Source organism: Mercenaria mercenaria, chromosome 19 (genome assembly GCF_021730395.1).
Source record: "Mercenaria mercenaria strain notata chromosome 19, MADL_Memer_1, whole genome shotgun sequence".
Taxonomy (NCBI): Eukaryota; Metazoa; Mollusca; class Bivalvia; order Venerida; family Veneridae; genus Mercenaria; species Mercenaria mercenaria.
Window position 1 is genome coordinate 38,761,930 of NC_069379.1, and position 27,733 is coordinate 38,789,662.

At 35.6% G+C, this 27,733-nt stretch overlaps 1 protein-coding gene across 1 annotated transcript in view; it reads right to left on the minus strand.

The window, feature by feature from the left end:
* Positions 1-272: 272 nt before the first annotated feature.
* LOC128551032 (uncharacterized) overlaps positions 273-27,733 on the minus strand; it is a 33,229-nt gene continuing 5,768 nt past the window's right edge. The window contains exons 2-6 of the mRNA XM_053531303.1: positions 26,389-26,476; positions 23,084-23,120; positions 7,694-7,805; positions 4,282-4,351; positions 273-3,487 (exon numbers count right to left, since the gene is read on the minus strand). Of these exons, the coding sequence (XP_053387278.1) occupies positions 1,172-3,487; positions 4,282-4,351; positions 7,694-7,805; positions 23,084-23,120; positions 26,389-26,476 (2,623 nt within the window). The 3' untranslated portion in view covers positions 273-1,171. The remainder of the gene's footprint in view (positions 3,488-4,281; positions 4,352-7,693; positions 7,806-23,083; positions 23,121-26,388; positions 26,477-27,733) is intronic.

A 27,733-nucleotide genomic window follows, 5' to 3' on the forward strand; every position in this document is an offset into this window, starting at 1 on the left:
AGAGCACCTAAATAGAGATTGTCTGGCTTCATATTTCTATTTGAATCTACAACCGATGAAAAAATCTTATACTCAACAAAATGCACAAATAAAATTTTCCGAATTGGAAAATATAAAATTCATGTGTAAAAAGTAACAGGGATATTGTATTTTATTTTTTTCATTTTCTAACTCAATTCGCAAAAATTTCTAAAACATTTTGGAAAGTAACCTTAGTAAAATAACGGTCTGGTGGATGAAGGTCAGAAAAGACTATTTGTCGAAGATAAACATTTCGAACTTTCTTAATTTATTGTACAGAAAATTTATGGTTGTAAATACAAAAGATCTAAATTGTTGATGATAGAATAATACAGGAATGTAAATTCATGTCGCGATGATCATTTTATTAATAATGGGTTCGCAATATTTTCTCTCGAACTTACATTTCTTTAGTACTAGTCTATGTCCACGACTAAATAATATATGCAATGATAAGAAAATAATAGAGATGCCTCACTGGAATATCACGCCGTAGAAACGTGAAATAGTACCTTACTCAGTCATATCATACTGATAACGGGCGGGCCAGTGCTAGAGCTATTCTCGTAATGTTGAGTACTAAAAGAGGAACCTATTTGTACATTTTCACGTCTTTGGTATGATGTGGCCAGGAAGGGAATCAATGATCTCCCACCTTTGAATTTGGCGCTCTGTTAGTAGATGGAATCTTCATGAAAATCCCTATTAAACTGTTAATATACACATGTACACGGAATGCAAGTTTATTCAGCAGCTAAAACAAGCCTTTGGCTGAAACAGTGATATTCCTCTTGAGTCTTATCAACCACGGAAACACTACTTAAATGAAAGTTTCTTCAGGTGCTAAACGAGCATTTGCCTGACGTTGCGATATTCCGTTTGAGTCTTCGCAACCAAGGAATAAATTAATGTGAATAGTCAGTGCTATTAAAGCGCCTTACGATGAAACTGTGATTCGCAATTGACTTTCGTTCTCTGTTACCTTGGTTTCATGATACCATCTATTTAGTTTCTTGAATATATCTCTCACAAACAATGTTTACAGTCAACACTGACCACTGTTTATAAGTTCTACTGCTGAAATGCAGACACTGTTTTTGATGTATAACCAAGCTCCATCAAAATCGAGGTTGATTTAGATGGCTAACTTTCAAAATTCGTCAATAATGTTTCTGATCTTATCCCAGTTTACGCTCAACTGTTCGCACTCCTTCATAGCTTTTATGAGAACATTAAAAGTGGCAGTATGTGAATTTCTCTCACTCCATTCAAATAGCATGTAGAAGATTGATGTTGCAACTCCACTTACTGCATAATCTATTTCCAGCCTTTCGATTTCATCCATAGAAAATCCCAATTCAACCCCAAGTAGCATCCAGTTTTTGCCAATTGACTCAGATAATCTTTTTAAATCCTTGTCTGTCACTCTTCTATCAGGAATGGTTTGATCTTTGGCGGTCGTTTCATTTAAGAACCATTCTTCTCGTGCTGAACAAGTAGCAACCGAATGGTCCAAATAGTCGGGACAGCTCACTGAAATAAGTGACTCCATGTCTTCTTGATTTACGACTTCCTTGCTTCCATAACCACCGTGTTCCCTATGGTTGCATGTAAAATAGTACCCGTAAGGTTTTGTATTCAAGTCCCCATGAGGCCGTTTGATGTCGTATGATATCATGCTTTCAATGTAACGCCGGAAACGATCGCACACTTTCTTTTCAACTTTGTTTGGTGCGCACAAATTGTAAACTGTAAGCTCCAATCCCTTTTCATCTTTTAGTGCAATTTGTCCAATATGTTGTCGGTCCAGCCTGTAAAATCCTATATTTTTGAAAAGGAAGTTCTCGCCATTGTATTTGATTGGAGGCCATCGTCCAAGAGCTGCTGCTGTAATCCTCACGTATATGTTTTCCAGGACTGAGTTATGCTCTAGCTTAAATCCAAGGGACACCACAGAACCGTGTTTCCTGCCGATGAAAGCTTTCAAATGTTCTTCATCACACTGTTGTCTGAGCATACTAGGTACCAAATACTTTCCTAGACCTTTCACAGTTTCTGTTGTGTTGTCGAATAGGAGCAGCTCAGATATTATTCTATGTCTTTGCAAAAACATTAACAGAATGTCTGCGTTATCAATAAAATCATTGCTTTGATCACACTTCCAAACTTCGTTCACTAGGCCTCTTTCCAAAACTGCTGTCGTTTCTAGCTTTTTCCACAGAGGATGTAAATCCCTGTTCCATTTGCAAACATCTTTCGACGTAAAGATGCATTTAAATGCATCAATAAGATAGCGTGGAGTAGCAATTACATACTTATCAAGTGCATCCTCGTCAAAGAAAATGAGTGTGCCTTTTGCATGATGGTATTTTAAGAACAGCTTTATATCCTCTTCATCTTGGGCAGAAATCATGTTTGTTTTAGCAAGCTCCATCACATCTTGAAATGTGAGTATGTTCTTTTCTTTCCTTGTTGACAATAATGCCTTTTCTAATGGTATCCATTTTGCTGGAACTTTTCTGTGTGCAAAGTGTTGCTTTGCTATCTCACAAATAGCTTCTCTTAACTCGCCAATGGACTTGTCTGTTGCATCAACGTTGGATACTGCAAACGGCGTTTTATATATGTGGTTTCTTGCTTTTGTATTAACAAAGAGATCTATTACTTTGCCAAACTTGTCGTCGATATCACCATCAAACTTATCTTTATGTGTTCCAACAAATATTATCAGCGGCTGCTTACCATCATTTGTTCCAACGAAAGTATCAATTGAATTTACCCAAAATTTCAAACAATTTTTTATCTTTTGTCTTCTTTCAGGAAAGTCATTATCTATCACGAGACTTTCTAGGTCTTGTCTCAAGTCGAATACCAAAAGATAGATCGCATCTCTTGAATGGAATATTTGATGAGTTGCATAATATATGTATTGTCCGCCAAAATCCCAAATGTTTGCAAAGAAGTCACTCTCAGACTCTATGTCTTTTATGTTTATTTCCTGAAGCAATTTCTTAACAAGTAGTGGGACATCTTGTTCATGGAAGTTGAGACTAGTTGCTTGATCTTGCAAGCTGCCTGGTGTTTCTTTTGTTTGTGTAAGATTGGTTTCTATGCCTGAATATTCCCCCTTTTCTCCCGGTTTCATGACACGAGTTTTCATAGTTTTCATGTCATTAGATTTTGCTACTTTAGCCAAACGTCGATTGCAATCCTCATCCAGCGGTGTTTCATAACTTTCCCACACCGCAGCATCTTTTATTTTACATTTCCTAATATGAACATCTATGCCATCAGTACTCACAACCCCATCTATTGGTTTGTTCAACAACCTCCTTATAAGACTTGTTTTACCTTGTGCGAAGTAACCTACAACATTTATCCTGACAAAGAGGTCTCTCTCCTGCCCCTCAACTAATGCTTTGTTGAAAAGGTATGCATCATGTGGATTGAACAGAGGTTGTGATTCCTGAAAACACAAAGTATAATTTCATTCAAAATTAATTACATCAAATAAGCACAATTTATACAACTGTTACTATATGCCAAAAGAAGAGACCATTAAATGTATTGAACGCCAGTTGCACGACATTTTTATGTCATTTTTCTACATCTTTATTGAGACATTATTTTTGTAAAACATGTCAACAAATACAACTGAATATCGAAACTAAAAACCAAAATATGAAGATGGAAACACAAAATTAGTATAAATAGTTTCATGTTTACAGTCCGAATAACAACTTAAGTCTTTGCTAACGTTAGTTAACTATCATTATACCAAGTCTATCTATAAACTTTCTTTTGCAGTTGCAGCGTTATGTTTAGACATAAATTGTAAACGTACAGAACAACAAGCGAGGCTTAGTGATCTTATGTCTCTAAGACGACCTAGACTATTTGAGTTTTATTTATTTATTTTATTGGGTTTAACGTCGCGCCGACACAAGTTTAGGTCATATGGTGACTTTCCAGCTTTGATGGTGAATGAAGAGCCAATGTGCCCCTCCGTGCATCACAGACACTCCGTAAGCCAGCTGGATGGCTTCCTCACATGAGGAATTAAACGCCCGAGTGAGGCTCGAACACATATCGGTGAGGGGCAAGTGATTTGAAGTCGGCGCCCTTAACCACTAGGTCACAGAGGCCTCTATTAAAAGAAAATAATGTTTGATTTACTGATATGGTCAATGTATTTGAATGATCAAAGGGAAATATCTCACTGAAAACTCATTCCAACAGACGTAAAGAAAATATACGCACCACACGTTCTATAGAGTGTTGCTTACTTCCAACCAGTAGTTGCTGAAAAATAATTCTGACTATGACGGACCTATAGTTTACTACTTGTGAACAGTCAAATGACGATATATCAGTGAAAAATCATCCAACCGAAACACCGAAGATAATATGATCAACTCCTCTTGATAGTAAAGCTTCCTATGAAGCATGGCTAAATTCCGACTAGTAGTTGCTGAGAAATACTTCGGACAATAATTGTACTGAAATATACTACTGCTGAATAATCAAAGGGTAATAACTCGGTATGAAATTATACAACTGAACATGAGGACAATATGCGCATCTCCTTACGAGTAAAGTTTTACCAGATTTCAACCTGTGGTTGCTGAGAAATACTCCGGATATGAATTGTACTATAGTATACTACTATTGAATATTCAAAGGGGGCAAAAACTCGATGAACAATGATTCGACCGGAACATGAATACAACATGCGCATCTCCACTTGACAGTGAAGCTTCGAATTAAGATTCGTTAAAATCCAATCAGTAGTTGCAGGGAGTTACGACGGACAAGAATTTTACTATAGCATACTATTGTTGCATAACCAAACGGCAATTTGAACAAACTTGTTAGAGAAGCACGTTAAGATGGTGCTGACCAAGCTTAGTGTAATTCTGACCAATAGATTCATGGGAGAAGGTGTTGAAATAACGGTAGGGCCATGATGGTCCTAAATCGCTCACCTGAGTTTCACAATTTGCATAAAAAGTTTTGAAATAGATCCCGTGTTTCCTAATGTAAGATTTTTCCTCTGTGTGTGTGTGTGTGTGTGTGTGTGTGTGGAGGGGTATCACGACACAGAAGTGTAAGACAAAATACAAAGAAACATATATTTAATTTTTTGGGAGGGGTGGGGGTGGAGGGGGGATGGGGAGAGAGCGGGCGTTGTGGAGTGGGGGAGAGAGCGGGCGTTGTGGAGTGGGGCAGGATTGGGTTATGTAGGCAGAATAATGTTGTGGTCGGGTTCGAGGATGGTTGGTTGGGACAATGCAGGTGGAAGCTTTTAAGTATTTCTATGTTGAAATTATCTTATAACTGAGTCAGCTGTTTGACGCGTTTCTATAAAGCCATTTAGAGAAAATTATACTCGCCACCCTGGCAACTGTGCTTTTACATAGAACAGAAAAAGCTAAAGTGGTTTCGTTTAAGTGTCACTTAATGAAATTGGTCTAGCAGTGTCAGAGGAGATGATTTTCAACAATTTTCATGTAGCCACATAGAAATATTGGCCCCACCTCTTAGCATCCGTTTTTTTAAGAAACAAAATGATTTGGAGGAATTTGGTAGCAAATGAACCAAGTTACAGTTCTGTTAAAGTATTTCTACATTGTGTTAGCAGTTTTTGAGAAGCAGATATTATAAAAATATTTCCATCCGGTTGTCATGGCAACTATATTTCTGCATGAATGATCTTCATGTAAAGGAACCTGAAGGGGACCATCTAACGAACATTCCTGTGAGGTTAGTTGAAAGTGACTTGGTTGTTTAGGGAGAAATGTTCTTCAAAGAATCTGCCAACGACGGGAGGAAGAATGACGGACATCAAACGATCCTAGAAGCTTATTGTAGGCACATCGTGCACAGGTGAAGATCTGCATTCATGACCCTAAAGTTATGAAATTTCTGCCAACTGACATACAGATAGATAGTAGATAGAAATAACGTGTTGATAAAGATGTCTACAAAAACATAACTAAACATATTGCAAGTGACATTCTTTTAATTCAGTGGTAGTTTCAGCACAAAGATAAGTAAAACTTAAATACAAGACCAACTAAGGGAAAATGGTCTCTTAATACAAGTGGTATCTTAATAGACATGGTTTCTTGAGCTAGTTAAACTGTATTCATAGGATTGACACCAGTGAGGCCTCGTTTGGGCATTGCCCAAGATACTTGTAAGACAAAGATATACCTTTTGCTAGGGTACAGGGAGAGAGAAGATTGATTTTTCTGTACATACATTCGTATGCAATTTATTTAGTTAGTAACCCCATCGAAAAATTATTTATTTGTGGAGGGTCGATAGTATATTCCATGAATGATTTCAATGGTATAAATAAGTCTTGCAAGAGCAATGACAAGTTAAATATGTGATCGAGTTTAACAATTTTGACATAATATAACTAAAGTTTATTATCATATCACTTTCTTACACGAGACCGGTTAATAATGCGTAAAATGTTATGCCTATATGACTTACATTTTTAAATTAAGAAATAATAAATCTGTTCCTATATTTTATCAGTTATTAAAATATGGGCATGAGTTTGGATGCGTAATAATTATTTGCATCCAAACGACTTCCCAAGTTTCATTAATTGATAAAATTATTTGAACATATTTATTATTTCGATTCTAACAACGCAAATAATTCGCATTTTACAGTACTACATTTTCAGCGTAATACGTCATTCGGGTCATATGCTGTTACAATTTAACCCCTATGGTTAGAAAGAGTTGCATAGCCAATGAAACGAATAGCTATTTGTTTCTTTTTATCAGAATTTTGTATTACTATTAAGTATTTATAAATTAGTTATCTAACAGCTCGCAAACTAATTATGAAGGGAATCATCAGATTAGGCGAGTTGACCCTGTGTTACAAGTTACGAGCTTAACTTTATATGACGTCACATCATCATGACGTCTAACTTTATGTCATACATTTATGACGTCACCGCTAAATCTTAATTAAGCTAACTGAATACGCTCGTAGAGATAGAAACGTGTTTTACATCCTACACATGTCAGTATGACTTTTTATCATATTTATGTTTTTGAAATGCTCTTTTCAACCGTTTGGCCCTGAAATAATTCGTATGTAATGGAACTGAAGTAGAATCTCTTATGCCACATTCATAGGGGGTGAAATGTAACAGCCAACAATATTTTATCGTAGATTCATGTATAGGCGATTTCGCTACATGTTTATAGCAATTGCTGCAGATCGTGTTAGAAGGCTGGTTAAAAAAGCAAAGCAAAATTCTGTGAGCTTCTGTCGAATGTCACTAGGATTATACTTTACCAGAGCTTTATATAACGATGCAGCGTTTGCGAATATCAGAATCGCAACTTTAAGTAGTCAAACTTATCAAGGAATGAGTAACAAACGCAGACCGAACATAATAGTTCAACAATAAGCCTTGCATTCAAGCCAGCTAAAACGGAGCTTTATTCATAATATAATTTGCCATCGTTATGAATCGTTATGATGATGTGAAACATTGTTTTCAAGTATGAAGCAAATCCCGTAAGTCATTACACATACTTTTATGTTGTGCAACTGAAAAGTTCATTAAGACCTATAGTTATATATGTTGATGCAGGCTGCAGTCTCATAATATAACCCTTCATATATAAAGTAATACCGGTAGTAGATCAACAAAGATTTTCTTACTTTTAAATGAGATTGTTGGTGCTGTAGTCGTAGTAGAGATACTATCTGCTGTCGCTGTTGCTGTGATAATTTTCTTATCTCATCTGAAACACAGAAAGGAAAACAGTTATAGAGGTTGTACTCTGTTATATGTATGTTGATTGTGGTTAAAGGACGTATTTATTAAAGAAGTGTATACTGAAAAAGGTTTTAGATAAGCAGATACATTTTTCCTGTAAAAATCACTAGAGGCAAAAGCAATATGTTTGCATTGAACTACATACTTTGCAATCAATATTGCTTCAACAAAACAATGAAAATTTATAAAAGTATTTTTGACAAACATGGTACAGACGGACTATAGACAAGTAATGAAAACACTCCAGCTTCTTAGCATCTCGCGCCGGAGATACAACATACAGATAGCAAAGACATTTTTTCTTCAGATTTTACAGAAGTGAAAATTATATATTATAAACGTTTGAAATTAGATTTATAGTTAGCTTCACATTAATTATACAATAAATTTAAATGCATTCGGAAGAGTGTAGTAGATTTCTAGTGCACAAAATGTCTTTGCTTTGAACTTGTACAGTAATTATTTTGCATAACTGCCTGATGATATACCAAAGTAAAAGAAATGTAGACACGTTGGACTAAATCAAGTGTTGTTTGGTTACCTTAGTACAGACCGCCGATAAAAATATCTACTGTATCTCGTTTCCTATTGTAATGTCTAACGACACCAGACATAATTACGGGTCATAAGATGTCTTGCACCTTTGGATCGTGTAGGAAGTATGTGTACAGTCTTTCATATCATATTTATCAACACATGTGCACAAGTATGTAACGTGTTGCTATTGACGTAAACGAACAATTGAAGTATAAGAGTATTTGCAGTTTAAATGACTAGAATAACCTATCACGGAAAGTAGCAAGAGCTGTCTGTTGAAAAATTGATGCAAGTATGCGGTCAAAATATTATCAGATATTTTCAGATTTCTAATTTCTATGTCATAAAGTGCCCATAACTGAGCAACAATCATTGTCCTAGTTATGTAGTCTTGCCTTCATATGGAAACTATGATGGTAAAAATGTGGTCAACATTGTTTCAAAGCCATATATCAAACAATTTAGAAAAGCCACTGACTTACTGGTATTAAAACTTGAACTGATTTCCAAGTCCATAAAAGGCCAAAGAAATCAGCCAAATATCTTTGGTTTAAACAGTATTTTATTGATATAATTACATCTGTTACACTAAATTGTTAAATGTACAAACATATAGGATTGAGTAGGAAGCTATAAGCTTTTTTAAAACTCTCTACCTAAATATCTTTGAGATAGCTACATACACTTGACTACAGATGGAGATAATGACGATGAACAAGAGTTACAAGTTTCAACGCCAACTATATGAAATAGATTTGATAAAAATGTGGACTTGTTCCTCAGCTGGATCAATTTCAAGATCAAAGTATTTAATAATTCAGACAAAATACTTGATGTCGTTATGTACTATTGCCTACAAATAGAAACTGTTAAAATTATCAAGTAACAAAAGCTTCAAAGCCAAATGTCCAACAATTTACTCAAAATATGAACTGTTATGACCTGTTACGAAAAGTTGAACCAATATTTGTAAGTTTAAAGGGGCCTAAAATTCCCGATGAAGTTAGGTATTCATGCCTAAAACTGGACATGGTTAAGGTACACAGGTGTTGAACGTTTCAAAGTTATATGTCAGAAAAGCTTTGTCAAAATGTGTACGGTACAAAAAACTTAAGCAAGCTGTGACATGCACGCCGGTGCAGTGGTGAGAGAATTGCTCTCATTATTTTTCCAATAGTCGAGCTAAAACTGACAAGTCTTATATACTTGGAGTTGTTACAATAGCATTTTTCTTTAGAACCAAAGTAAAACGGGTTTTTTTTCCCTTAAGATGCTGTTGTTGTTTTTTCTCACAGTACATTGAATCATTAGGTTTTATTTCATATATATATTAAACGGACAGCTTAAAGAATTAAGCTTGTAGAAAATATCCGTGAAATTATTTTGAAATTGGGCCCGCGATTTCTGACGGGAAGTTTCCACGACACGGATCTAGGAAATATTATATATATTTGACCAAACTTAGTACATTTTGTATAGGGCCATGGAAGAAATATGGAGCTAGCCAAACAATATGAGGTGTGCAAGTTTATAGCATGATAAAGACTCATGCAAGTTTTTATCCATTTACATCATACACTTTTTGAGCAAAACGCTTCAACTCTGGAAAAAGGGGGCGGAGGTAGACAAAAAATAGAAAGTGCGCAAATTCATATGAGCCGCGCCATGAGAAAACCAACATAGTGGCTTTGTGACCAGCATGGCTCCAGACCAGCCTGCGCATCCGCGCAGTCTGGGCAGGATCCATGCTGTTCACTAACAGTTTCTCTAATTGCAGTAGGCTTTAAAAGCGAACAGCATGGATCCTGACCAGACTGCGCGGATGTGCAGGCTGGTCTGGATCCATGCTGGTCGCAAACCCACTATGTTGGTTTTCCCATGGCGCGGCTCATATCATGATAAAGACTCAATCAACGTTTACTCATTATATATATAACACGTTTTGAGTAAGGCGCGCCACAAGGTGAAAATGTGCATTTTAGCTCGAGTATTCGAAGAATAAGTAGAAAATTCCTTCTCACCACGGCATCGGCGTCGGCGTCACACCTTTGTTAGTTTTTCGTACCAGTCCACATTTTGACAAAGTCTTTTGAGATAAAGCTTTGAAACTTTCAACACTTGTTTACCATCACCATGTCCAGTTACAGGCAAGAGTACATAACTCCATCAAGAGTTTTGGCTGAATTATGGCCCTTTTGACTTAGAAATCTTTATTAAGTTTTTCGTACCAGTCCACATTTTGTTTGTTTGTTTGTTTTGGGTTTAACGCCGTTTTTTGACAGTATTTCGGTCATGTAACGGGGGCAGTTAACCTAACCAGTGTTCCTGGATTCTGTACCAGTACAAATCTGTTCTCCGCTAGTGACTGCCAACTTCCCCACATGAATTATCAGAGGTGGAGGACGAATGATTTCAGACACGATGGCTTTTATCAAATCGTCACGAAGAACATACGCCCCGCTCGGGGATCGAACTCGCGACCCCTCGATCCGTAGTCCGACGCTCTCCCTACTGAGCTAAGCGGGCGGGCTTAGTCAACATTTTGACAAAGTTTTTTGAGATAAAGCTTTGAAACTTTCAACACTTATTTACCATCACAATGTCAAAGTTATAAGCAAGAGTATATAACTTCATCAAGGAGTTTGGCTGAATTATGGCCCCTTTTGACATAGAAATCTTGATTAAGTCTTTCATACTAGTTCATATTTTGTGTAAAAGTATTTGACATATGGCTTTGAAACTTTTATCATTTGTTCAGTGTAACAGTCTCTATCTGTACGCAAGAGTACATAACTCGGTCATCTATTTTGGCTGAATTATGGCCCTTTTTGGACTTTGAAATTGGTTCTGTTTTCGTACAAGTCTAGTTTTGTCAAAACTATTTGACATATGGCTTTTCAACTTTGAACACCTGTTTATCATCACGAAATCCATCTGTAGGCAAGAGTACATAACTCTGTCAACTATTTTGGCTGAATTATGGCCCTTTTTGGACTTGGAAATCAGTTAAATTTTTCATACAAGTCCATATTTTGCCTAACCAGTTTAGTGCGTCACGAACTTCGGACGGACGGAAGCACGCACACACGCACGCAGCACGGATGGACAAGACCAAATCTATATGCCCCCATATGGGGGCCACAAAAATGTTTTCTTTGATTTGACTTAGTGACATAATTTTAAAGTCAACTGCCACAGTTTTGACCTTGACCTTAAAAGTCACAGAGACAACGCTTTTGACAAAGTTTTATGGAGATTAAGGAGAAAACTTTGACTCTACAGTGGTAACAAGGTTTTTATTATTTGAACAACTGACCTAGATTTTAAAGTCAACTGACGCAGTTTTGGACTTGACCTAGATTTCGTATTAACAAACATTTTGTAAACTTTTATGAAGATCAAATAGAAAAAGTGGTCTCTAGTGTTTAAAAATCTTTCCCTTTAATTGTTCTAGTGGCCTTATGTTTTACCACTTTCGAACACTTCTGCGATCTCATTAAATGTTCATTGTTCATGTTTCATTCTGACCAAGTTTCATTAATGGTGTTTTTAAAGGAATGATATTAATGAATACACATTTGTATTAGTCTAATATTTGTATTTCAAGTACATATTTTGCCAAAATTAATAAGAATTTTATAAAGTAATATTACCTCCTTTTGTCTATCTTGGTTGCGCAATCAAGATTGAAAAGAGATGAATTTCAAAGCTTCACGTCGTTTAAAGACTTGCCTTTACCTTTATGCTCAATGTAATTGAAATATCCCATCATTTATCGAGCGCAAATTTAATTGAAATCAAAAGAAATAGTCCAATTACAAATATATATAAAAGGGAGGTACAGTCAAACCTGTGTTAAAGACCACATCTGAACAGAGACCACCTAGCTCTAAAGACCACATGTTTTGTTTCCCATTTTAACATTTACAGTGTATTTAACCTGTGAATAAAACCCACCTCCTGATAAAGACCACATTTTGGCTCTCCCACCAAGGGTGGTCTTTATAGACAGGTTTGACTGTAATTTCAAAATTTCATAAACAATAATAAAATATACAAGTTAAATAGGGATCTTTTCGTTCCTTAAATAAATCCCTAACAGAATTAATGAAAACTGAAAGATGTCATAAAATATTGCTAAAATATGATTGACCACCTTTAAGACCGGGTTAATATTATTGCAACCACTAAAGTATTTTAAAGCGACTAACCCACACATCGTGGTGTGAGAATCTTTAAATTCAAAGTTTTACCTATAAATGTTCTAACAATGTATTTTTCATCGAAATCAGTCCATATTGTTGTTTTCCTAATAAATAAGAAATGAAAACATTCGTCTACCATAACTGATAAAGGTTTTCCGGTTTATAATTAAACGGAATCCCCGGCCTTCAGCAGCGAGCACATGATAATCAATAGAGCGTGCAAGTATAGGTTTCGCGTAGTGTAATGGCGTTTTAAAAATGTAACTAAATTAAACAATAAATAAATATAAAATGAAGTCAGCACACTATTGTCCTTAGTATTGGCCTTGCATTTATAAATATTCCATACTGCTGCGTAAATTATTGTTTAATAGCGATGTAGCGATATAACAATAACATATAAATAGAAAATATTGAACAGGCTACTGTCTTTTGATATCAATGTTATCAGGTCGAGGTTAATAAGCCTATGTGCTGGAAGGGGTTAGGGAATCGATCCCATTCCGCCCATATCTGTTGAGCCTGATAGTATCTATTAAAAGACAGTTCTATTAAAAGACAGTTGTATGTTATTCTATTTATCATGAAGCTCATACAACCTACCTAGAACAATATAAGTCCTCATCTCTTATTTCATAAATGTTGACTTCTGAAGCAGAATTATTAATAAATTCATATCTTACGGATTTAAACATTCATCCGCCCCTGAATAAATTGAACGGAACAATACGGCAGCCATACTGCTTTCAACTCCGAAAATGTTTATTGACTTTCTGATATTCTTATAAAAACATAATATCAATGAAATAAACTCTTATCTGCGTACAAATCATCCTCTTCAAGATCAATCAAAACATGCTTTATTTCCAATTTATTAAACATTTGACTCAGTCAGAGATACTTTAAACTTTGGGTTTAATCAATAAATTTACACTAGTCCAAGAAATAAAAAACAACACAAACACTTTTGCTACTAATTAATAAACAGGGCCGTAGGAACAGGGGGTAGGTGGGCAGGAAGGCCACCCAACGCCCCAACAATTTGACAGATAATGGTAATTATCTTAGCAGTATTTGACAGCGAGTCAATTTTTTGCTGTTTTTTATAATGTGCGATCGCCCCCCTCTGCATTTGTAAATGCTTCCTACGGTCCTGATAAAAATGGATGCCTTAATTATAGGCATAAATCAAGAACAAGTAAATTGTCATGTGTATTGTAAAACTTTCCAAGAATTGATCTAATGGCATGTAAACATTGTGATGTCACGATGAACGTTCAAAGTGATATTTTCTGTGTGATAAATGTGGAGACAACCATCTTAAGGAGTTGAGTTCAGATTACAGAATTTGTTTTTTTAAAAAGTCATGCAATATCAAAACTGGATTCAGTAATAAAATTCTATGTGGAAGGAACTGATGTAAGAATTAGTCCATCTATATGGGAGGTGCTTCATTTTGATATCAGTTCAATGACCTGATATCAAAACAAAATATCAGAGATGATATCAGACACTTTGCAGTTTGCATAGTAGTTGCATGATAAACTATTATATAATTTAACTTATATCGCATGTGCAAGTAGCTGCGCGGACAAATCGTTAACCTGCCAATCTCGGTGTTGATTGTTCGAGTAGACTGCATCTGACCTTTTTTTTTTTTCTTTTTTTTTCCTACAAATTTTACAAGAAGAAAAATGCCACACTTGCCTGATTAAACTATTAAACTTTATGGTCAATTTCTTGAAAGAAATACACGTGTAGTCTAGTTAACCATTGTGAAACAAAATGAATAAAAATATGTAATTCTAGTTTCTCAGATAAAAAAGAAAAAGCACTTGTCAACAACGTTTCAAGAAAATGAATACTGCAAATAGCAGATAGAATTTGTGAAAGTTGTTACGTAAATATTGTTAGAATTAATTTAAAAGGAATATCGATAACATAGAATTACAAAAAAACAAACTTTTAAGGAAAGTGGCCTGAGATGTTTTTTGAACTCGTGGTAACATCCATGGGAGTCAAACACCTTACCACCGCATCATAGTGATATTGATTTTTTGATATAGGTTATTTCAGTAATACATGTATAGATATTTTAGAGATAGAAATTTTGCTTAAACTAACGAAAATCCCCGAAATCATTTGCGAAGACTAATGAGTGTCAGGCGAATACTTGCAGACAATACGTTTACGATGCAATCAGTGGTTTCTTGTTGATCGAGCGGTTACGGTATTCGTAGAATAATTTTTCGTTGGGAGTTCGATTCCGAGCCCTGTAAAAAAATTGTTTTAAAACTGTATTTTATTTTTCAACATGAATCAACAAAAACAAAACGAGTTAGTTAATCTAGTTCTGACTTGTTCACTAACTTGTACATAATTATATCACTATTGACACATAATTCTGTTATACACAAACACTCCGCCATTGATATAGTCTTGTGTTTTTCATGTTTTCCTGTGACATTTTAACCTATACGGGTTAGTTTTAATAAATTTACAAGATTACATTTCAATTTGATAAAAACATTGCCCGGTTATGAGTTCAGTATCGACTTAGTTAAATATACTACCGATTTTATACGAAAATAGGAAACAAAAGAATGAATTCGAAACCAGGGAAACACAGTTTTTCACAAAGAACATGTAACTATGTAATGCTACAAAATGTCGGTCGAATGCAAGGTTCGAACCGTCAAAACTATCGCTATTAAATGGATATGTATTCATCCACTCAACCTACAGCGCCGCCAAGCCATCTGTTGATATCCAGCGTATATTTTCACTTTAAACGAGAGTGCTATTTATTGTTGTTGTTGTTGTTATTGTTTTTTAATCAAAAACGACTCAATATTGTGCGATACCTATAGATTCTTATCCGCTCTATTATTAGAAGCAAAATAAACGCGTGCAAAGTGTATGAGCCGAGCCACTGGCACCAGACCAGAAAGAAAAGAAAAGTGCCTCTGTACATGTTATACCCTACCCCTAGACATCATATAAGAACCATGGTCATGAAGGGGAAAATATACTAACCCGTTTCAATCGTACATTTCTCAACTTAAACGCGCAGTTCTGTGAATGGGTACCTAGTATATTGAACAAGCGCTACTTTTTTCTTCCGCATTGCTGATATTATCAACATATTTTATGCTTTCGTCAATGTTACAGAAAAAAACTTGCGTGACCTTCCCTAATGAACATCCGGTCTAGAGGTCACGGCAGTGTGCACATGTTGGCGAAATACAGAATTAAAAAAAAAAATCACGATTTCACATTAAAACTCGAAATGATGAATAAAATTCATCTTGTATAGAGAGGTATGGTCCTTAATTTGAAATTGTACATTGGTCTGCATCTGTTCTGTTTATTTTATTCATTTTGCACATTTATGCTGCACTTTCACATTTTAGCGAACACGTGTAGCAGAATGGTTTTGTAATCTAGAACGGAACTTCACCAGGGAAGTTCAAGCAAGTTTTTTGTGTAACGTTAAAATAACTATAAACTACGCGTTGTTTTTCTAAGATAATATGTATTGAAGAAAATGGAAGATAGATTACCACTTGTTTGATATCCATAGTACACTTTTACCGAACTGCGTGTTTTAGGTACGAAATGCGCGATTGAAACTGGTAAGTATATTTTCCCCTTCATGACCATGGTTTCTTATATGATACCTAGGGTTAGGGTACAACTAAAGAAGGGTATATCCGCCACTTCACACATTATAGTAGTTGAAATTTTAATATGCTAATTCATTTCCCCTGTTGCTTTTTAGAAAGGCATTATCCCTATTTATTTGTAAACTTATGATTTTTTTTTAATTATAACACTACTTTTAATGTTGTAACAAATGAAAATTAAAATGATTTTTATAATTCAGTCATAAGAATTCATACGCAGAAATCTAAAAAAAAATTAAGTATTCAATTTGCTAACTATGCCAACAACATGATTACCGTTGAGTCAAAATTAACTTAAAATACTTTATATAAAATTATTTTAACTATTATTAAGAATTTATTTTGCTAACTTTGTCATTTCAAGTATACTTAAATTGTCATTGATAAACTTCTTATTCCTATTTTCAATTTTGTTTTGATCTGGTCATATGAATGCCATTTTAGTCATTTCAATTGTATGTTGTCAATCTAAATTCGTTTCTCTGCGCTAAAATGGGCCCTTTTAAGTAAAGGGGAATAACTGGTAAAACAGTAAAAAATAATAAAGGCTGATCACTACCAAATAGAATGTAAGCCTCCACAAGTAGTCCAAATATAAATAGTACTAATCTTTTTTCCTTTCCTAGTGCATTTTCTCGGCAGCAACGCGCTTACTTTTACCCTACCGCGTTTCAGTATATATCACTTTGCATTCTATTCGGAAAACGGCATGTTCCTACCGCATGCTAGTAAAAATGGCGGCGTTAGAATTTAATGTCTCGAAAAAGAGAAATTGAAAGAAACGAAAAGTAGTAAATTCAGCGGGTTGTATTCAACGAACTGTAGTTTTCTTGTATAAAAGTTAACACCCACTTTTCTTTTTGTTTTTCTAAAGTAGCGATCTAGTTCTTTATAAGTCTCTGAAAATCTGATATGCTAGAAAATGTCGAAAATCCGTTATGAAGTGAGTGGATTTTATATGAAATAAAGAACAGCTGGATTTAGTGGCGGAGGTTTACATTCTATTTGGTAGTGATCAGCCTATAAGAAAACAAATTGCTTGATTTTTCCATGAATTCGCATTCATTCTCAAGGTACACCTATTTTACAATGATTCTGTTTAGTTTGGGTGCAAAATATTGAGAAAATATTGAGAAATGACAAATCATTACAGGTCAACCCCATCCCCAAAAATACGCGAATTTTAGCCCTGTGCAAGCAATATTTCAATTTATTTTACCTTATTCGTGGACTTTTCATTTTTAAAGATCCATTTAATCGTTACGATATTTGTCATTTTTATTCAGAAACAGTTAAAATGAGAGAAAAGACCTTTACTAGGTCCTAAAACAGACCAAAATAGAACAACCTGGTCAAAAATTCGATCTAAAGTCCAAAAACACAAGAAATTTAAGAGTTTTCAACCATTTGTTACCGGTTTACATCATAAAGAATAGATGAATGGCATTTTCGAGCAGTTTCAGAAAATACCATGTATTGTCCCTTATACCTCCCCGTACCGGTGTCGACAATATTTTATACCAAGGAAATAAGTCCGCCTGCAGCCGTTCCATTAAAAGATAAAGCTTAGGTAATTCTGAACATTTAAATGATGACCACGGTTTCAAAATACATAGTAGTAACCAAAGAAACAGCCAAAGCTCAAACGGGTCCAAGTTGAAGTATTTTTATTTCGACTTAGAAAGTGAACCCGGTCGGGATTTTCCGATGGCCTTTGGTTGGTACCCAAATAGATCAACCAAACGGTTGCCCTTGACCCGACCCCTAACATTGACCTTAATAAAAATCAACCGCAAAATATCGAAAATTCCCAGAAGTTCCCAGAATCATTTTTTTTAGATTTTCACTTTACATCATCTCATTTTTCAGCTCTTAGACTACCAAATAAAATCACGGATTTTTTCTAAAGGCCTTAAAAATGGGCACACCCAGGCAAAGTCCCGAAGGGGTTACGCAGTCGATATGCAAAAGATTAAGGTCAGATTCGAACATTAGTCCTCTCACCTCTAGGGTCCGGGTGTCGGATATGTCCCTGATACCGACTTTTTGAAATCGAAATTAAAGTGTCAAAAACTGTATTTTTCTCATAGTGTGCAATCTACTATTTTTGACCAATCAGAGCGAGTTATATTTCCAAAAATGTGGCTTCTTATTCCTGAAGACTAATGCAACTGTAGCGATAGTTTCGAAGAACGGCTCTACATGCTGAAGAGCTTCTACTTATTGCGCATGCCTACCAATGACCGCCCCTTCATTAATATTCTTTTTTTTTCTGAAAAAGGTATGTATTAAGTCACGTTACAGGGTATCAAGGTCAATTACAAATAAATCAGACATCTTGTTTTTGTAATGGAAGATAGACAAGAGACAACAAAATATAAATTTTCAAAAACTTGTTGAATTTTTAATTCCATGAAACACAATTTATTGCATTTTTGATGCAGTATGGATAAAGTTCAATCCATGCAAACCATACTGATACACCCGATGATTAACATACGAATGCAATTAAAAAGAAAATAGTCCAAACGTCTTTTAAATATCCATAATAAAACGATTCCCATCTTTCAACAAAACCATAGTTTTTACACATGATGGAACAAATAATGTTAATGAATCGTCATATGATCCAGGTTTTTCGCATTCATTTTTCTTAATTTCCATAGGTTTATCACTATATTCCACATTTCGCGTTTCTGCCGAGTTTGAGGTCTACTAAGTATCATCTGGTTAGACGCCAGACAGTTGCGCCACTTTACAGTCATCACTACATCGCAAACTAGATTTGAGCCGCCGCTCCATGATAAAACCAACATACTGGTAGTGGCTTTGCGACCAGCATGGATCCTGACCAGACTGCACGGATAGGCAGGCTGGTCGGGATCCATGCTGGTCGCAAACGCACTATGTTGGTTTTCTCATGGCGCGACTTACTTAATGATAACGTTTCAATCATCATTTCCCTGTTTAGCATTAGTCGAGGTCGATGACCGCTGAAACGATGTGTCTAGAACATTACTTATTAAATAAGTACATATATCGTATTTCAAAGGAAGCGGACACATTTCTGTTACTTCGAGGTGTCAGTCAAAGGTAGGCGGAGAATCCGATACGATTCACGTGATTTGTATACATCAATTAAATGAACACGACTGACTCGGCCATTCTGATTGGTCAAACGTAGATTTCACACTATATCAGATAGAATCCATGAAGAGAACTCTTCGAGAAAAAGAAACCTTGGTCGGTCACTCCGCTACGCTCCGTTTCCCTCCCTATCAGTTTATTTTTCAGGAAGAATCCACTTCATAAGCTCTATATATATATCTATAACGTAGGGTTTGACATTTTTAGCTAGGTATTCTGTATTATTTAATACTACACAATAAAAGATTTTCAAAACCCTCCGGTTGGATCAGACCGGTATCTAGAGGGGTTCGGGCCCCGGGCATGAAATCAATTTTTAACAAAAGATCATTTTAAATCAAATATTTCGACAAAGGTACTACGGATATCTTAATAAAAGTTACATGTATTACTAAAGTAACAGGCTTTTGGTATATATCTATTATTTCTACGGAAATAAATAGGTTCAGGTAAGTTGGGTCCGTCTGTACGATCTGTAGACTTGCTATGGGGACCGTATAACGGTAATTGTTGTAGCATTTTTTCAAAAATTTCATCAATTTCATTATATTATAAAAAGCGTTAGGAACAAGGTATCAAATAAAAAAAATTTAATAAGTAATTGGAACTATCATTTAAAAGAATATAAAAATCAATTTTTCCCCACATTTGCTGAGCCTTTTAAAAAATTTAGCCGCAAAGTAAGGAAAACGTGCTCACATAAACTATTTATTTTGCATCAATAACTGCAAATTAAAACTTAACACTTATCTTTATAAAAATATTTAGGATAAAAGCTGTATTTCCGTACTTTTTCGAACGGAAAAATTCCGTGACATTCATCAACTTCAAATTATTGCAGAATGTTCCAAACACAAGATGTTTTAAAGAAATAACTTTTATAAATTAAATCTAAACATTATCTAAAATGATATGTAATTTGTATATATTTACCACCGACGGTTTTGTCGGAGAACCGTCTCAAAATGCACATATTTTTTGTGAAGAAATGCATACTTCATATATGAAATTGAGGGATGGACCTTGTCGGAAGAGTCATATCTTCATAACCTCCTGACACCCATAGCCAACTCAGGTGCTCGAACATCGTGTTACTTTGTAGCAGCAAGGACCCATACCTAGTCGACGATGCATAAAACTGGTACATATTTTGGTCAAACGGGATTCAACTGGGTCCAAAGCCTTCCAGACATTGTACAAAGCCGTATTTTCTATGTTGTAGGAAAAATTCCGTGACTTTCATCAACTTCAAATTATTGCAGAATGTTCCAAACAACACAAGATATTTTAATGAAATAACTTTTATAAATTAAATCTAAACATTATCTAGAAAGATATATAATTTGTATATATTTACCACCGACGGTTTTGTCGTAGAGCCGTCTCAAAATGTACAATTTTTCTGTGTGAAAATATGCATACTTCATACTTTAAATTGAGGGATGGACCTTGTCGGAAGAGTCATATCTTCCTAACCTCCTGACACCCATAGCCAACTCAGGTACTCGAACATCGTGTTACTTTATAGCAGCAAGGACCCATACCTAGTCGACGATGCATAAAACTGGTACATATTTTGGTCAAACGGGATTCAGCTTGGTCCAAAGCCTTCCAGACATTGTAAAAAGCCGTATTTTCTATGTTGTAGGCAAACTTTGTATCCATATATGATATGCCCTGGCATCTAGGATTATCCTGGGTACTAAAACATGTTCTCAATCAATAGCCAGGACTTGCTCCTATACAACCTTGTTGGATATATGTATATTTCTTTGGTATAAAGGCTCGAATCCGGTCGAAAATCCCTTAGACATGTTCAAAATAGTTAAAAGAAAACAAAGGTGTCCTTATTCGACCCTACATACTTGCACGACCATGTATGAGACATGTATATATCATGGTCATAGGGGATCGAACCGGGTTTAAAGCCTTTCAGACATGGACATATTTCCTAAATTTAAACACTACCCGGTAACCTTAAACGGCCTGCCTTGACCCATATGGGTACGTCAGATACTCAAACTTGATCTCATTCGATGGCCAGGACTCATATCTATATGACCATGTATAAAACATGTATATTTCTTTGGCATAGGGACTCGAACCCGGTCGATAACCTTTTAATCATGGTCAAATAAGAAGTTAGAAGACCAAATACTATTCTCATACGGCCCGCCCTGACCCCTAGGGCTATCCAATATACTCGAACATGTCAGTCCTTAGCCAGGATCCATAACCACACATCAATGTTTGATACGGGTGTATGTTTTGGTGATACAGGGTCGAACTTTATTGAAATTATTCTTGACGTAGTCAAAATAGGCAGATTTTCTAAGTTCAAACACTATATCTTGTGACCTTGCACTGCCCCCTCGGGCTATACTAGGTACCCGAACAGGGTCTCAATAGTAATATAGTTGGCACAGTTGGGCAGAATGCCTGGCACGGTGGCACGGTGACGTTATCGCGTGGGGGCGGGACCAATGCGGGAAAATCCCGTGACGTCATAGCCCAACCCTAATATAGGACAATAGGGGCAGCCGCACCTTCCGATGAGTCATCGGATCAAGGTCACCCGGTCAGTGCCCTAGAACAATGGAAGTTACCCAACGCAACATTTCAGACTCTAATTTGATAAGTCAACAGGAAATTTCTACGACGTCATCGACCACTCCCGTAACATTTCGTTACCAGCCAACTTTTTAAAAACATCAATCTGACCTTAGTAAAGAAAATCATCTTTCGATTAATTTCAAAACCCCTATCTTTTAAGGAATGTTAAGTCAGTTCCATGCTAAAATAGAGAAGTTGGCTGGTAACGAAATGTTACGGGAGTGGTCGATGACGTCGTGGAAATTGTTTATAACTGAAACATTTTAACATTTCATTAAAAACACTGACTAGTGTCAGTATTAAAATGATATAATGTTAATGTACATACAAATATGGATACTGCACTTATAAAAACCAACATGAGAAATGAATTGGCATAATGAAATATCAACTAATAAGATGTGTGAAATGGCGGATATCCCCTTCCATATATAACATGTACAGAGGCATTTTCTTTCTGGTCTGGTGCCAGTGTTGCGACCAGCATAGATCCATACATCCGCGCAGTCTGGTCAGGATCCATGCTGTTCGCTTTTAATGCCTGTTGTAATTAGAGAAACCATTAGCGAAAACCATGGATCCTGATCGATGCTGGTCGCAAAGAATATGTTGGTTTTCTGATGGCGCGGCTAGTTTACTGCCCACGTGATGAAAGTATCATACAATACGTTCGCGTCTCATTCTATATTTATATCAATGCTTACAAAATAAAGCCGATGATTACAAAATAAAGCGTTGTAACGGTTTAAAAGAGTGCGTGAGAAATACTGCAAAAACTCGAATGTTCCCGTAAAACTGGAAACTAGAAACTTATCAACCATTTAGTTTCATGTACATATATGAAATAGTGGTGTCATTTTGACTTTCGGTGATATTTAAAAAAAAAATACAATTCACAATGTGTGGGTTAGTCGCTTTAAGTAAACTTGTTGACGACGTTCTACACCCACCGGCAGAACAGGACGATTGCAACAGCTCACACAGAGCACCTTTAGCTCAGAAGAGCTAAAAGGTGGACAACAACATGTGTATTTAAATTATTTCTATGTTCTTACCTTCAAAATATGAGATAAGTTTCGAATCGTATTCATCCTGAAATAAAATGCAAAAGTTGTATATGTAACCGCATTTCCCCTATTACCATTAACTTAAAAATGCAAAATAAAGTAAGTAATAAAGCGCATTGCCACGTAGCTTGTAAACATAAAGTCATTGGGCCAACGACGGAAACAGTAAATGGATAATCGTTGTTGGGTCATTAAGTTGTTGGACCAATATTGAGCCAACTTTAAATTTCAATCTATTTCTGCATTGGCACAATACTGATATTCTAGAAACTGACAAAGAGAAAACATCGGTGGCTCAAACTTGGCTTATTACAAGTATACAATATTCTATCTAGTGATCAATAATTGTATATTTTACATGTCACTGTTTTATTATAAGCCCCTACAGATAAAGCCGTTGTGTAGATGTAACATGTTTTATTTAATGAAATAGGTATCTGCACTCATTCGTAATTAAAGTTCGAACTGTTACATAAATTTATTGCTTATTGATTTATTTATTTATCTATCTATTTATTGGCGACTTTCCACCTTTAATGGTGGAGGAAGACCCCAGGTGCCCCTCCGTGCATTTGTTCATCCCGAGCGGGCACCTGGGTAGAACCACCGACCTTCTGTATTATTACTTATTTGCAGCCGTAATATTTTGAACTACTTTTAAAACCTAGTACTACCTTTAAGTATCTAACTTGTGAAAAGAAATATTGAAGAAAAACCTGCTATAACAATTTGTTAAAGTTTGCAGTCATGAGATCAATAAACCTGTTGAATACTGCAGAACATGAACGCTCGTTAACACGAGTTAGAAATCCCAGAAAATGTGGCTAATTTTATATTCAAGCTAGACTTCTAGCTCTACAGACTATGAAGTTAAAAAAAAACTATAATACATGCGACAGATCTAGATTTAACATAATCTCGGTCTCTTCTGAAAGTTTTCAAGAGCTCTATAAAGCGTAAGCATTTTACTTTGATAGAGGTTTGAGTTACAGGATGAGAAAAATGGGCAACCAGACCGGGACTTGAATCAGGGGGCTAAGAATACCGTACCGACTGAGCTACCCGGCCGCCTACACATTTACTCACTGTTTTAATATTCAAGTTCTATACCGTGACATTTGGTGTTGATTTTTTTTAAATCTAAAACTGGCGGATTGCACTAGTAATGAGTACTAAATTTAAATTCTGTAAATGAAATAACTTTTACACTCGTTAATTCCTTATATAAATATTTCCCGATGAAACATCGACTAAAGTAAATTTCATACATTTTACTCATGTTTATTTCTATGCCCAAGGGTTTATGTGCATCTGTCTAGTTTTAGTCTAGTGATGACATGCTTGACTGTCAGTCCAGAAGTCCGGGCTCGTATCCCAGTCCAGACACTGGAAATTTCTGAGATGTTCTTGAGTGTCTCCTGCCTAACTTAGAGGCCTGTACATGTACTCTCCAGGCATCGAGTGTGTCGGTTCTATACACCGGGCACTTTAAAGAACCAGACTGTCTATTCGCAAAGAGCTAGGCTAAGTTAGCCGGACAAGTCTGTATCTAAAAAGGATTTCTTTCTATCTGTTCTTGGGGCCTTATCTCCCTCTGTCCCTCTGGTCAGATCGCTCGCGCCCTGTATGGCTGCCTTTGCTACATGTAAAGCGCCTTTGAACGTGTATCATGAAAAGGGCGCTTTATAAATCTGGTGTAATAATAATAATTGCTATGAATTTGATATAGACAGGTTAATCAACATTATGATTTTCGACAACTTCTTCCAGGATGCGCACAAGAAAGTAATCATCGTCCAGCAATGAAACACACAGGAAAAGTGAAAGAATAGAATATTGCCACTTTTCATGACCAACCTTCCTGTCAATTTTCATGAGCGTAGGCTTAAATGCAATCTTGCGTTATCATCCGGAATCCATTTAACTGTTCTAGGTCACTGTGACCTTGACCTTTGACCTACTGATCTCAAAATCAATAGGGGTCATATGTTTGTAATGAACAATCTCTCTATTAACTTTCATGATTCTAGGCCAAAGCGTTTTGAGTTATCGTCCGGAAACGGATTGGTCTTCATACTGACCGACCGACAGACCGACCGACGGACATACCGACATCTGCAAAGCAATACATGTATATCCATCCTTCTTCTGGCGAAACTGTGGGCCAATGGTAAGTGTATAATACTAGTCGTTGGGCCAACTGTTTACCAACCGTCGGGTCAACGTCGCGCCAATTGGCAAAACGTTGGCATTCTTCGTTTGGTCAACGAAAAGTCTGCAGTTGGCCCATCGTTATGTATTCGCCCGTTTGCTATCTTGGTAACTGAAACTGTGTCATCTTTGAAAGCAGTCGAACTAATATTAAAGTTACCGAATATTTTGTCATTTTCAGTTAAAATATCTTACAGCAAGAGGAAAATGATGGTTCTGTAACCTTCAACTGACTGCAAATGCTTTTTCGGTCAAAGATCATCATCTTTCAAACTTGGTCTTAATCTTTATTAAGACAACTATTCTGGACGTCTAAAATGAAAATAAGTTTTCTTTCTGTGATTCGACCTTATAAATTAGTTTTTAACAACATATTATTTTGGTTATCAAGGATATAAAGACCGAGCATTATGCATATAAGTTACAAATGGTGGTATTTAGTGTTTCATTTGTTAATGTGTGACCCACCAGCTATCTCATTTTCAACTGGATCTGTATGTTGTTAAGAAAATGTTTCTGTCCATGTTTCATTTAGATGATATCATAATTGTGATATCAAACGTGATGTACAAATGTAAATAGTTCAACGTAGATGATGGACATATCTTAATGAGCCCTTATTTAAAGAAAATACATTAAGCAAATGGACCAGAATGACAATCGTCAATTTCCGTTCCTTTACGTATTCTCAGTATGCGATTTCGGCATTCTCCGGGAATTACCAAAAAAAATAATTCTGTTACGGCCGGAGGATGTCGAACTTACCTACAAATGATACCGAAATTGCCCACTGTCATAACGGGTCCATTACCTTGATATAAAAACTGACCTATTTTAATGATTATGTGTGTTTTAAATTACTAAACAAAATATTACGGCTGCAGATAAGTCCAGTGAAGGCTTTGATAGTGACATTAAACACTCGTCCATGGAGACACCTTGACCTTTGGAAATTAAGACAGCTTTTCTGCGTACATCTTAGCAACAGTACAGCAAGATATGCTCTCAATCGCTACTATATTGAAACCTTGTTATATATATCTAAATGTACGGAAACGATAATCTGTCTGTTTAAACTTTACCCGTGTGTCAGATGTTTGAAATATGTGATGTTCAGCTTCTGCAACAGTCTTGTTCGGCTGTATCTCACATTCGCGAAAGACACACTCTCTGAAATAAACAAAATAATTTACAACTGTCTTTCTTCTGTTTCATTTTCATGTCCGTGATAATTTATTCCTTAGAGTTATGACTAGCACGTGTACCCGAAAAAAAACAACAGGTCCCCCTCCCCACAATACATCAAAAAGTAACACTAGCTAAGATAAATGCTATCTTTAAACCTAGAAAACATTAAAGGCATTTACTACACTAAAACATAAAAAACTGCTAAATAACCGACAACAAATAATTTGACCTTGTGACTAAACTTTTAACACAAGAGACCAAGTTACAAATTATTATAATTTTACGCAGAAAACATTCTGACAAAATCTGATGAAGATCAGGAAAAACTGTGGTCTTATGAGTACTAACAATGTAAGATAATGTAATAATCTAGATTCACACTTGACTTAGATTTACTAATTATACGAGGAATCTTTCAAAATATCTGCCACACTTAATTAACTCATCATACAAAACATTTTTACAATGATAAAACAAATAAGTGAAATAAGAACTGACTTTTAAGATCGGTCGTAGAAATGTAGCGGTGTGCGTTACCATGGCAAAGGTTGATGAAACTGGTCAAGTTCGAAAATTCAGATTTTCAAAAAATGATTTTAAACTAAAACTACTGAATACTTTTAGTGAAACTTGACATACGGTATTATTACATCAGTACCCATCACATAGATTTAATATAATGGAAATTACTATCTCAATGTCCAAGATTTGGGGTGCACGTGCAAAATTACATAGTTGGCACGTGCATGATTCAATTGTTTTTTAAGGATTTATTCTTTAAAATTAGATTTATAGCGTTATTTTATGTTACTGCTAATTTTTTATGCTAAAATCTCTATTAAAACTGACAGAAAAGAATATCATATTAAAATTGTTCCCAGTCCATTTGTCTTTTCTTTTACATTTGATCACAGCGCACTTAAAAAAATATTAACCGGCCACTATATTTATTTCAGAGGATGCACGCTTTATTTGTATAGATCAATTGTATTTTTTCTTGTATTTCTATGGATGCTGCAAAATGATCACTTGCAGGCTAAGATCATTTTACTTGTAACGATGTTATCGCTTATTGTATTAAAACAGTAAAATAGAACGTAAATCGCATGCCTATTATATCAAAATACAGTTTCCAGAGAAATGAATTGATAAGTAGTTATTTATTTGAAAAAACATAGCCATTGCATTACAACATTACTGATGTATTCTACTGGAGCGTTTTGAAATGTTAAAAATTCA